The sequence below is a fragment of the Lemur catta genome, chromosome 10, assembly GCF_020740605.2.
Source record: "Lemur catta isolate mLemCat1 chromosome 10, mLemCat1.pri, whole genome shotgun sequence".
Taxonomy (NCBI): Eukaryota; Metazoa; Chordata; class Mammalia; order Primates; family Lemuridae; genus Lemur; species Lemur catta.
In genome coordinates, this window is record NC_059137.1 from 27,205,823 (window position 1) to 27,219,621 (window position 13,799).

The 13,799-nt window shown below is 37.0% G+C and overlaps 1 protein-coding gene across 6 annotated transcripts in view; it reads right to left on the bottom strand.

The window, feature by feature from the left end:
• SLC44A1 (solute carrier family 44 member 1) overlaps positions 1-13,799 on the bottom strand; it is a 164,522-nt gene that overhangs the window by 76,203 nt on the left and 74,520 nt on the right. For all 6 annotated transcript variants that reach the window (XR_006737863.1, XM_045563114.1, XM_045563111.1 and 3 more), the window contains exon 4: positions 8,356-8,492. Coding sequence is in view for 5 of the 6 variants with exons in the window: in XM_045563114.1 (XP_045419070.1) it covers positions 8,356-8,492 (137 nt within the window). In the remaining variant the exon portion in view is untranslated. The remainder of the gene's footprint in view (positions 1-8,355; positions 8,493-13,799) is intronic.

Sequence of the window (13,799 nt, forward strand, 5' to 3'; positions counted from 1 at the left end):
TCTCTTATATTTTGGTGTTACATGATGCTATATATATAATGTTCTTATGCTTTTCACCATTCATTCCAAAGTATATTATACTACCTAAATAGGGTTTCTCAGCCTTGGTATTATGACATTACGTGTTGGATAGTTCTTGGTCATGGGGGCTGTCCTATGTATTACAGGATGTTTAGACTCCAGTAGCCTCCACTAAGCACTCACCCAGTGTAACAACCAAAAAGTCTCCAGACACTGCCAAATGTCCTTGTGAGGAAAAAGCACCCTTAGTTGTGAACCAATGGTTTAAAAAACTACATTATTTAAAATAAAGATACAAAACAAAGAGTTGATATGTTTGGGGCTAACTTCTCTTCTTTTAGATTTTTGTTTCATTTGTCATGATAGTGATAGTTGTATGATACAGTTAAATTAAGGAAAAAAGATTCCTTAAAACATTTTTGAGAAATTTGCAGTTAATAAATAAGAAAATCTCTCAAAGCAGAACAGTTTTCATTATGAAAGACAAATTTCACTGTCTTGTGAAGTCCAAGGCATTTAGCCTCTTTTTCTCTAATTAGGAAATCACCTTACATGCTGGAAGAATGGAACACAACTTTCCAATTTCCAATTTTAATTTCAATTTCTAGTAACCCATGAAAAATGGGGACATATTTGCAATTCCCAAGAAGCACCCACCTACAGAAATTAGGCAGCTGGGGTGTAGCATCACTTGTCAACCACTGTCGGCACATGCTAAGTCAATTAATTTTGAACATGTATGGGCAAGACTTCTACTAGGTGTGGTAGAGACAAGGAGAAGTTTGTTTCTTTATTATCCTGCAACCTCCTTAAATGTGGGGATGGTACTTTAACATTGTATCTCTGGTGCACACTTCATGGGGATGAAGTATTCGTTGAATGAACGAATTAGTTTAAACTGCAATATTGAATGTAAGGATTTTTTTCTCCCTTTCGAACAACTAAGAATTCTTGCTGGTCTCTGATTTGGAGGCAATCAATTCAGTTGCTAGAGTTGATCATTTCATTCATTTATAAATTATATCAAGCCAAATCTTTTGATTCATTGTGCCAAAAAGAATCCATACTAACTTTGTGGTTTAAGTTATATTAATACTCATTGGTAAGAAAGAGGGTAATATATTGGCCATCTATTGATACTGACTCTAAGCCTAACAACCAGATAATGATAATCAAAGGGCTTATTAGTATTCACAAATAGCATTTTGAATGGATCACATAATCTGTCAAAGTTTTTAATGACAAAACAATGGTCATTAAGAAAGCACCAAACTGTATGGCACTAGTCAAAATGTGAACATCATCCAAATGGCAGGTCATAATGCTCTCAGAATTTATACAAAATACGGTACATTGAAGAAGCACTCTTCAATGAAAGTGCGTTTTCTACATGCTATAAATGGGATACAAACAAAAGGAAAATAAATTTCTACCAGGGTGTACTACTATGTTAGGTAAGACAAAACAGTATATTGTTAAAAAAGCTTGATAAGAGTAATGGAAAAGGTAATAAAAATCCCATGCAAACTATTAGCACAGAGACCTACAGTCAGCCCCTAATTTACTCATAGGTTATGCTCATTTTGACTTATTTTTTATTTTTTTTAGAGAAGGAGTCTTGCTTGCTATGTTGCCCAGGCTGGCCTCAAGCAATTCTGAGTAGCTGGGACTACAGGCAAGCGCCACTGCACCTGGCAGGTTATGCTGATTTCTAAACTGCTATTTAGAATTTAGATAGCAGATGCAAAAACAAAGTGATATGCAAAGGATCTGGCACAGTGCATGGCACACAATAGGTACCAATAAGTGGTATGCTGAAACAAAACCCAGGGCTTAAGTACAGTTTATCTACTCAGACTCAGATGCCCATACCGAACAATGGGGACAGTGAAGTGAAGTGAAGTGAAGGGTGGTCTATGGACCAGAGATGCTGGGACAGAATTAGAGAGGGTAGAGAAAAAGAACTGTCTGAGCAGGTGTTGTCTTCCCCTTCCCTTTCTCACCTGTCATGGCATGGCTGGTTTGAGATAAAAATCTCCCATAAAGCCCACCTTAGCTTCAGAAGGAGGGGAATTCTCCCCTCTATGCCTCCACAATGTGCAGTAGTCCCCCCTTTATGTATCCCCAAGAGGGATACATTTACATTCCAAGACCCCCAGTGGATGGCTGAAACTGCAGAGGGTACTGAATCCTACATATACTGTGCCTTTTTGATCTGATAACTGAGAGGGATACTAAGTGACTCAGTATGAAAACTGACGGGGCTGCTAAGTGACTAACAGGCAGGTAGCATAGACAGTGTGGATACACTGGACAAAGGATGATTCACAACCAAGAGGGATGGGGCAGGATGGTGTGAGAAGTCATCATGCTATTCAGCATAGCACACAATTTAAAACTTATGAATTGTTCATTCCCGGAATTTTCCATTAAGTATTTTTAGACTGCGGTTGAACATGGGTAACTGAAACCCAAAGTGAAATTGAGGATAAGGCGGGGGACTACTGTATGCATTACATGAGTTTTCAAAAGCAATGATAATGAAGGAGGAAAGAAACCCGTTCATCAGGAACTGGAGGGAAGAAAAGTGAAAGTAAGATAGAATTCATGCCCTGCTGAAAATAAGAACTCAGATGGGAGCTCTCACCAGATGGTTTCAATTTTCTCTGTAGGGCATAAGTTTAGGAAAGAGGACAAATAAGAGGGCTTAAGAGAAGAAAAGATATGGATAATCACTTGGAGAGTATGTATAAGAGGGAATGAATGAATAAAATGAATTATTTAGAGATGAATAAGAAGAACTCATTTCACAGAAATTCTGGTTAGATTGAAGCTAAACAATTTACCTGCTGGTGGCAACTCCCGCAGATACAGAATTGAGGGTAAAGTGTATTGAGAGAATGAGAAATTATTAAGTGGCAATAGTAAGGAACAGGGAAATCTAGTTCATTGTTTTTTCTGAAAATGTTTATGGATATCTACTATGTGAGTGCCTATATTAGGGCCCAGATATTCAGAGATAAATAGAGCATGATCTTGCCCCTAGGAAATCCATACACTATTGCAATAAGATGATAAACAAAGAACTGAAAGAAGTCTGATACTGAATCCTTATGGTATTTGGCAACTTTAATTTTTTAAAGGCACTTTTTAAATTGTTTTATTCTCTAGTATCACATATTTATGATATTTGTATCATATATGAATTATGAGCTGTAATAATACAGTACATATTTGTATACCTACCACCCAACTCACGTACTAGAACTCTACTTTTATATTCACCTAAATTCTTTTGCCTGTCTTTCAAAGCTCTTTGTAATAAGGTAGCATCTCCACATAACCAATCTAATTTCCAGCTATTTCATCCAAACTCTCTATTCTAGGCAGACACACCTGACAGGGGCATTTCACAAACCTTAAGTGTCCAAGAAAACAACTCTTCTTTCTTTTTAAAAGAAATAAAGATTTGAGAAAATATTTTATTTGCCTAATAAATGCATTTCTTACAACCACCACTACAAGAACAAAGAGCTTCCTCTTACAAACATTTTAAATAATTTCTGAAGATAAAAAAAAGTTCACGTGAACAGACTGTTGTAAGAGCTAAAAAGTACTTTCAAATGTTGTCATGGAAACTTAAAATTCTTTGAAAAGGATTTATATTATCTTTTCATTCTGGTAAGAAACATGTTATTTTACCCTGCATTTTAAAAATAAGGTTTAGAACTAGCATTTAAAATGTTACTACCTCAAATAGGATGCTTCTCTCTCATGAACTTCAAAAAAAATTATGATAAAATACATATAACATAAAATTTACCATCTTAATCATCTGTGAATGTTTAGTTCAGTGACATTAAGTACATTCATATTGTTGTGCAAGAATCACCTCCATCCATCTCCAGAACTCTCTTCCCCTTGCAAAACTGAAACTCTCTTACCCATTAAACAGGAATTTCCTATTCCCCGCTCCCTACAACCGCTCCCTGGCAACCACCATTCTATTTTCTGTCTGTATGAATTTGACTACTCTAGGGTGAAATCATACAGTACTAGTCCTTTTGTGACTGGCTTGTTTGACTTCACATAATGTCCTCAAGGTTCATCCATGTTGTAGCATGTGTCTGAATTTCCTTCCCTGTTTTTTTATTGTGGTAAAAACACATTAACATATAATCTACTATTTTAACCATTTTTAAGTGTGCAGTACAGTAGTGTTAACCATATGCACATTGTGGTATAACAGGTATCTAGAACTTTTACATTTTGTAAATCTGAAACTCTGTAGTCATTGAACAGCAAATCCCTTTTTTCCTCTCCCCCAGTCCCTGGCAACCACAATTCTACTTTTTGTTTTTAAGAGTCTGACTACTTTAGAAATTCCATGTAAGTGGAATCGTGAAATATTTTTCTTTTTGTGGCTGACTTAATTGGCTTAGCATAGTGTCTTCAAGTTTCATCTGTGTTGTAGCATATGACAGGATTTCCTTCTTTGTTAAGGCTGAATAATACTCCACTGTATGTATGTACCACATTTTCTTTATCCATTCATCTCTCCATGGACATTTAGGTTGCTTCCGCCTCTTCGCTACTGTGAATAATGCTACAATGAACATGGTTGCAAATATCCTTTGAAATGCTATTTTCAATTCTCTTGGACATATACCCAGGAGTGAGATTGCTATATCATATGCTAATTCTATTTTTAATTTTTTGAGAAACTTCCATACTGTTTCAAATGGCAGCTGCACCATTTCACATTCCCACCAACAGTGTACAAGGGTTCCAGTTTCTCCACATTCTCACCAACACTTGTGATTTTCTGGTTGTTTTTTTTTTAATGGTATCTCCTCATGCACTTTGGATTTTAACCCCTTATTAGAAATATGATTTGTAAATATTTTCTTCCATTCCATGGGTTGATTTTCACTCTCTTGATTTTGTCCTTTGATGCACAGAAGTTTTCAATTTTGATATAATCCAATTTATCTATTTTTTTCTTTTGTTGCCTGTGCTTTTGGTGCCATTTGGTACCATCTAAGAAATTACTGCAAATCCAATGCCATGGAGCTTTACCCTATGTTTTCGTCTAAGAGTTAAGCTCTTACATTTAGCCTCTTCTTTGTACTTGTAACTATTCCCTTCTACAGATCTGAAAATTTCTCACTTAAGCCTGAATTACATCTTAACGATATTCCTCTCTGAAATGAATGATTGAGATCTTTATATCTGAGATCAAAGGGCCTGTGTATTTTCTAACAGAAATGTTAACTGTAAGAACATATGGACATACATACCAATAAAAATTATTTGCTCCTTTGAATCAACTTGCTCCTCAAATGACAGAAAAGATAACTTAAAAAGACAAAAGGGGGAAAATAAATGCAAAAAGCAGAGAAAGAATTCTCTCAGTGGTAAGGGTAATATTGGAATTAAATCTTGCTAGGTCCAGTTTTAAGTCACCAATCCAAAGAACACAAATGATTCTTTTGATAAATTCAGAAATTTCAACTTAGGGTTGCTACTACAATAAGGTATTTAGTTCTCTGTATCAAAGGCTCCTTCTCTAATATAATTTTATAGTTTTTCTATTAACCTCTTAAAAGTATCATCTTCTCCATCCTCCACCGTGTGCTTCCTGATGCTGTCATTATTATTTTTTTTTATGCCTAACTTATTGGCTTATTTTACATACAGCTGGCTCAAAAGCCTAAGGGTGTCTTTGTAGCTAGGCACCAATTTAAGAAGTCTGTTTTCTGAAGTAATGTTTATTCATTAATACTTTTTGAACATCTACTTTGTGCAAGACACTGTGGGAAATACAAAACTGCAAAACCCACCAGGAGGGTCTTTTTTACCTAGGATACTGGCCTGGAAACAAAGCATGCCAGCACGCGGCATTTCTCTTCCAGGGATCAGCACAGCAGGCCACATAGCTGACAAGGACCCGGCTCTCTTCTGGCCCTCCAGATGACCACTCAGATTCAAGGGACCAAGCCTCACATCCAGTAGGTTTGAGAGGACATGTTGGAAGACAGTCAAGCCTAGATTATAGCTTTGAATGACTGTTTAAGACATATAGATTTTTATTTTTTACCACTGATGATTTCTGAGCAAGGGATTAGCATTGATTAAAGCTCTAGGAATATTAATATGGCATCAGTATGTAGAGAGCTAAAAGTAGACACTGGAGGCAGAAAGACTATTATATTCCATTGGTGGAATAATAATATTAATAATAATAATATAACAGCGGCAGCCAATACTTTTCTTAGTAACTTACTATTTGCCAGATACTATTATAAGCGTTTTGCATGTATTAACTCTTCATAACAATCCCATGGGGTATCTCAGGTACAAATATGATCCTATTTCATAGATGGGGAAACTGAAGCAAGGAGAAGTCAGGTAACTTGCCGAGGTTCTCATAGCCATTAAGCAATAGAAGCAACACTTGAACCCAAACAATTCAACTCCAGAGCCTAAATTCTTACCTACTCAACTACACCACCTGTTAAAGTATACGGTATGTACTCACATTGTCTAAGATTCTGGAAAAAACCTCTAAGGAAGAAATCATTCCTCCCTAAGAAACCTGACAGTAATAAGGCTGATAATTCTACTACGAGGCATAGTAAGTCAACACGTGGGGACATCACCTGGGAGTAGCAAAGCAGATATTGAGGAATAGTTGGCACCTCTTTATTCAAAGTCTACCAAATGTCCAGTATTCTTCATGCATCATCTCATTTAATCCTCAGAACAATCTATGAGAGAGGTATTATCTTTAATCCATATTTTTTCAGATAAGGAAACCTAGGCTCAGAGAAGCTATACGTTTTGCCCTTCATTACACATCAAGTCAGTGACAAAGTCAGCACTGGAATGCAAATCCAAATCAATCCCATGCTCTTTCCACTATCGTATGCTGAGGGCCTGGAACAATGAGTCAGGAACACCACCACCCTAGAAGCGGCAGTCCTCCTGCCCTCTGGAGGCTAGCTCACCCGTCTGGACGACTCTGGAGACATGCTGGTGTGTGCACAGCTATGGCCCCAGGCTGTTGGTCCACCTAGCTAGAAGTTATATCAGTGGACACTTGAGTCAGCCCTTGTTCCAAAGAACCATAAGTTACTAGCCTGTGGATTTGGGCAGGACTAAGGTAGCTCTGAGGATTTCCCCCACGTAAAATGCAAACATATGAAACCTCAAGGAAGTTCAAAAACATGGGCTTGAAGGGCCATGTGTATGGGGCCCTCCAAAAAGAGTGGTTTAAAAAAATAAATTCTCTAAAGAGAAATGAGGCAAGCCATGTGGACCTGAGGATGGTACCTACACATAAGAAACCCAAGAAAACAAAGCTAGGTTTCAAGAAACTGACCATGTTGGTTTTCTCAGCTAATTTTCATGCGTTTATGTTCAAAATTATTCTTAGAAAAATAGCTATGATATAATGTTAAATTAAAAAAGTAGAACACAAGCTTCTATGCACACCAACGCATTTGAAAAGAACTGATAGTGGAATTTTATTTTCTACTTTTTTATGTTTTTTCTGAACTTTTCATATTTCCTGTTATATACATATATTACCTTGTTAAATAGGGGCAAAATGTGTGTGTGAGTGTATATAAATGGAAAATGTTTTTTTTTTTTTTTAGACAGAGTCTCATTCTGTCTCCTAGGCCAGAGTGCAGTGGCATCATCATAGCTCACTGCAACCTCAAACTCCTGGGCTCAAGCAATTCTTCTGCCTCAGTCTTCCAAGTAGCTGGGACTATGGGAGTGCACCACCACACCCAGCCTATTTTTCTGTTTTTGGTAGTAATGGGGTCGTGCCCTTGCTCAGGCTGGTCTTGAACTCCTGGCCTCAAGCAATCCTCATGCCTCTGCCTCCCAGAGTGCTAGCAATACAAGGCATGAGCCACTGCGCTCAGCCTAACTGAAATATTTTTAACCAATACTCCTTGATTCTACTGAGGGGGAAAAAAACAAATTTTACATAGAATGTTCTAGTAATTTCCAAATACTCAATAGACTACATCAAAGTCACCTGAGACATTTTTAAAAACCATAAATTTCCGGAGCCCAGAAACCCACTCAGTCAGAATTTCCCCAGGTGGGGCCCAGGATCTGGAGTTTAACAAGCTCCCTGGATGTCTATAATAGTTTTTAAAAAGGAAGTCCAAAATTAATTCAATTTTCTTTTTCTTTTTAAGGTCCCTTGATGATGTATTTAACAGCAAGGCAAATTTACATTGTAACATAAACACATAATATTTAAAAATGAAACTAGGTAGTAGGGGCATAGACTTGGATGGCCTAATGTCTCACCATTTGTCTCTGCAAACTTCTGAACATCACTCAGGGTTTTCAGTTCTTGTCTTGGGCACGCGGCTACACACAGTGCTACAGACTTGATCTTCCGGTTTATCAAGTCCAGATTGCATGGATCCAAAAAGAATACATACCTAAAGCATGGAGAAAAAAACTGAGATATTATTTCGCAAAACACATTCTGGTTCACTACATATTTGACTAAGTCTAAATGCAAAGAACATCTACTCTCTACTCCCTCACAATAAATATTTTATAAACCTAGTCAAAAATAAATTTTTAAAAAATAATTGATTATAAATATACTGCTAACAGTGGGAACAGAGGAATTATAGGACTCATTAATTTTCATGATCTATTTTTCTAATATTTAAATGTTTATAATGTACACATATAGATTTTATAATCAGAAATCATCTATTTTAGTTTTCTTAAAATCATTAATTTTAATTTTCTTATTTTATCAAACTTGTACCAAGAAAATTACTGGAATATCCCAATCCTGTTATATAATATAACATGAATTATAGTTTATCTGTAAACTATAAACTTTATTTAATATATAATTCTAAAAATAAATATGTATGTAAATTGAATATATAAAGTTGAATGGAGAATAGAAGGAAATACACCAATATTTCATCTACAGTTATCTCTGCATATTAAAGTGATTTTAATTTTCTTTCTTTTACTTTTCAGAATTCTCTCCTTCTAGAAAGAATGGAAATTACTTTTGAATTGTAGTACTACAGTAAATACTGGTTATGAATGGTATAAATACTGTCCATTACATATAGATGAAATAATCCCCAAATCCTAAATTATCTCTTCTATATTCTATACATTTATTTATATTTTAGAAATGGAAAAATAAATTAAAAATCACACTGAAACAGATACTTTTAATGTTATACAGTAGAAAAGATGACAAAGATTGCAGATATTATCATTTACTCAAAGAGAAAGTGAGGGCCACTCTTAACTGAGATAAGCTAAGTGTAATATTCTAGATCAAGGGAGGGAGTACAAGAAGGAATGCTTCTCTTTAACTCTTAGGTAGGTAAGAGTTAAAAAATCTCCAGCCCAAGGTTCAATTTCACTGAGTCCAGGGGAAGTTTTATAAAGTCAGGCATCTGTCAATAGCCTTTCCCACACTGCTAACGTCTGTTGCTATGCAAAATCTAGAACAATGAATATAAACAAATGTAAGAATTAGGTGAATAAACTGAAAAGCAAAAAAAGTAAAGTAATACATATGTTGAAATAAATAATATAAAGGAATACCAGAAAAAAATTGAGTAGAAAATAAAAGGGGGGAGGTGGCAACCAGAGAGGCCTTTGCAGAAGTAACAATGCACACTTCAGTGCAGCTGGGGGCCAGAAACCTGTTATGAAGGTCAGGTATAAGCTGTGACCTACAAAACTAAAAAAAGGATTTTTTTTGTGACCCTGTCAGTGACTCTGAACCCATTAATGTTCTATCTACATAGATAAAAGGAAAGAAAAGAAGCCCGTCAGAAAGATGTGATTTAGAAGTAGGACTCATGGACTGGTTCCCTGGCTGATGATAAGGAAGTAGGGCATAGCGAGAACTGTTTCTGGCAATCTCTGGGTAGAAATAAGCATTCCCTTCCTAATTCTTCCTCCACCTAGCCTGTGCATCTGACTGAGTGTGTCCATGCCAGGGACCCTGAGCAATGAATTGCACAAAGCCAGATCCTGGACAGGGAACACTCAGGTCCTTGAGAAAGGTGTCATAAAACTTATGAATCAACTGCTACCATCATCACCACCACCATCATCATCACCACCACCATCACCACCACCATCATCATCACCACCACCACCGTCACCATCATCACCACCACCACCGTCACCATGACCACCACCACCATCATCATCACTACCATCACCACCACTACCACCATCACCACCACCACCATCACCACTGCCACTACCACCATCATCACCACTGCCCCCCCACCACCAATACCATCATCATCACCACCACCACCATCACCACCACCACCATCACCATCATCATCACTACCATCACCACCACTACCACCATCACCACCACTACCATCATCATCACCACCACCATCACCACCACCACCACTAATAATAATACCATTAAAAATAAAAATAATAATGATAGCCAACATTTATTCAGTATTAACCATGTACCAGACACTGTATTAAACCCTTTACACATATTAACTCACTAAATCCTCACAACAATCCTCTTGTGTGTTTCTATGGTGGGGAAGGGAGGAGGTGGTGGAACGGGGGTGGGGGAGAGAAGTTGAGTTCTTCACAGTTCTAAGTGATGAGTGATGCCTTGAGAGCCATCTGGAGAAATCACATCGCAGTAGAAAAACAGGCTTAGGGTAAAACAAAGAAAGCCAGAGACGTCCAGAGCCTTGCAGCTGGGCCTCAGCTGGATCAATGACAACCCCCTGAGAATAGATGCACTGTCTGATTGTGCTTCAGGCTTTTGCCTCCTCCATGCCCAAAAGTACCCCCATTATATTTCTAACTTCTTTTATACATTAAAACATAATCCCTTGATCTTTACTAGTGACTGGGCAGCAACCTTCCCTATCCCTCACTTCAGCCAGACCAACCTGAGCTCACTTTCTGGTTCTCTAAGTTCTCTGACCTTGGGGAATATATTTATCCTACTGAGCCTCAGTTCCTTATCTGTAAAACTGTGTACTGCCTATTTTATAGTTTGCTGTAATGTTATCAACAAGGTATATAAAGCACCTAACACATAGTATATACTCAGTGATTCATATCATTACCATTAAGAAACTGTGTTTTCCATAAATTTTACATTTGATAGTAAGGCATTAAACTCAACACTTTCTGAAATGAGCATAAAACAGGACTGCAATACTAATATTTAGTTTCCATTTGGAAGAAAAATCTGTGTAGGAGTATTCATGAGTATTAGCACCTGAAGCCTTGAGGAGAACTAAGTAGGCCTCCACCACAGACCTGGCCCAATGAAACAAGAACAGGAGGGTGAGAAGAATTCGGCAATGACTGTAACACTGTAAAATTAACACTGCACTATTTTTAGCCTGTGTATATGGTTTGAAAAGGTCTGAAATCAATCAAACTAAAATGTAATTTGAAATGGTATCTTCAGGAAATACGCACTCATTCAGATTTATACACACATTTACATTTCATACCTTACCTGCCTCCATAGTCTGAGAACATATTACATTTAATTATCTGTGCATTTCACATATATATTCAAACACACACACACATAATGTTAAAAATAACATATAGGCCTTAGGTTCAGATTCTATTAATCTTTATTGGCTGTCTAGGTATTGGTCACTGCCACATTCATGACCTTATTTGATCCCCACAACAACTCATGAGGTAGGATTTATCACCATCTACAGAAGACAAAGCTGAGGCCCCGAGGGACTAACAGCAAGACCCAAGAGAGCAAGCAGGTGCCAAGGTGTGAATTAAAACCCAGTCCTTCTGAGTTTCACCATTTCCATTCTACTATATTCTCAAAATGTTTCCTACAAGTACCATTAATAATTTTAGTTGGTCTACATTAACTTTGAATATCCTCTTTCTAGCATTCCAAAGTTCCTCTAATCTATGGCAACATGCTTGCAAGTAATTATATTTTAACTAATTCATATTTAACGGAGTATTTACAGAGTAGGAAAAACACCTGTATCAAACAAATTTATGATTTATTAAAATTTCACTTTCCTGCCTTTTGATTTGAAAATGTCTTTGAACCAGGTAAATAAATCCTTACATTAGTTTCAGTTTTCACTTTCAACAAAATGAACTCTCTGTAGCGATTTTATTTTTTTTACAATGAGACAAATAACCAACTCTTAAATAAGCATAGCACTAGCAACCCAGATTATTGTAACTACCTGGAAACTACAGATGAGTGTTTTTAACTGAGAGGGTGAGAGGCTACAGATCATTTCAGAAAGGTTTTCCTAAACACTCAGCCAACCTTCATTCCCACCAGGCAAATGATCAGGAAAGGGATGGGGCATGTGAATTCTGAGAAAGCTGCTCAGGCCAACTCTGATTACGCCCCTTCATCTCTATCCCCCACCTCCAAAGTAGAAAACCAATGTCACAGATAATCCATAAACCTAAGTTAAGAGCCAGTTTTTCATTGCTATCCTCAGTGAATCTTTTACTAGACCTATTAATAACTTAAGAACAGCTTTGTTTAAGTCTCACATCCTTTAGGGGAACTGGTATGAATAAAATATCAAAAGTGGGAATGAAAGAAGGAAGAGAAGCAACAAGAGAAAAACAGTCCATAAATGAAACAGCCTAGACACCTGCAGGCATTGCATATACAACATGTGCATAGCATGATCACATGATATAGAGAACACATTTGTAAAGGGAATTGCAAAACAGCCTAAACAAGCTTTGAACTTAAAAGTTAGAGGAAATGGAAAAAAATGCTCAGACCAAACTGCAAAGCATATATTCCAGAGGATAGCAGGTAAGGCATGTAAATATATATACATATATATATATATGTATATATTACAGTTGAGGTGGTTTTTGGGAATTATTTGAGAGAGAAGAAAAAATAAATTCATTTTAAATTGAAATTTTTGAAAAACAATAACAAATTACCACCAAAAGTCAGGAAAAGGAGAGAAATCTAATTAAAATGCTCTGACTACACAGTGAATGAGGGGGCAGATGTGCCAAAGATGAAAACAGGGCAGTGAGTCAAAGGAAGGGGGCTAACCACGGCAGTTCAGGAAAAGGGACACGAGCCACAGAAGGGCGTTCAAAGCTGCGCTCAGAGCACGAAGGTGCAACTGAACGATATGAAGCCACAGAAGGTTTAAAGCTAGTTCAAACCTCTCTGTTCTCTTACTTTCTTCACTGAAGAGAGGAGAAGGTAAAGAAAGTGATTTACTTTGAGTCACAAAGCATCTTAGGCTCTGTCCTTACAACATCCGCAATTCAACAAATGAAGGCACTGACTCACAAGTTGGGTGACTGACCTAAGGCCACACTGACTTTAACCCTGGGGAGACTGACCCCCAAATATTATTCTTTCCAATTCAAACTGGAAAGTGAGAATAAATGTAATGGAGAGGGAGTCACAGACTGGCCAAAGTCAATTGATTAAATCAGGGCAATCCTCTGGGATCCCAGAGCAGACAAAGCCATACCTGGATACGATATAGTGCTGCACTCTATGTCATATGCAACACTCACGTAATAAGGATTACGTAGGATGATATGAAAACATTTCATTTATAAGAAACATTGCTAAATGTTTACTCCTTGGATAGACACTTTGCATACAAAATTCATAAAACACAGTTCTTGAATGAAAGTAAGTTACTGTCTAAAGAAGAACAAAAAAATACAAGCAGTGGCTTCAAAATCATGCGATAGGA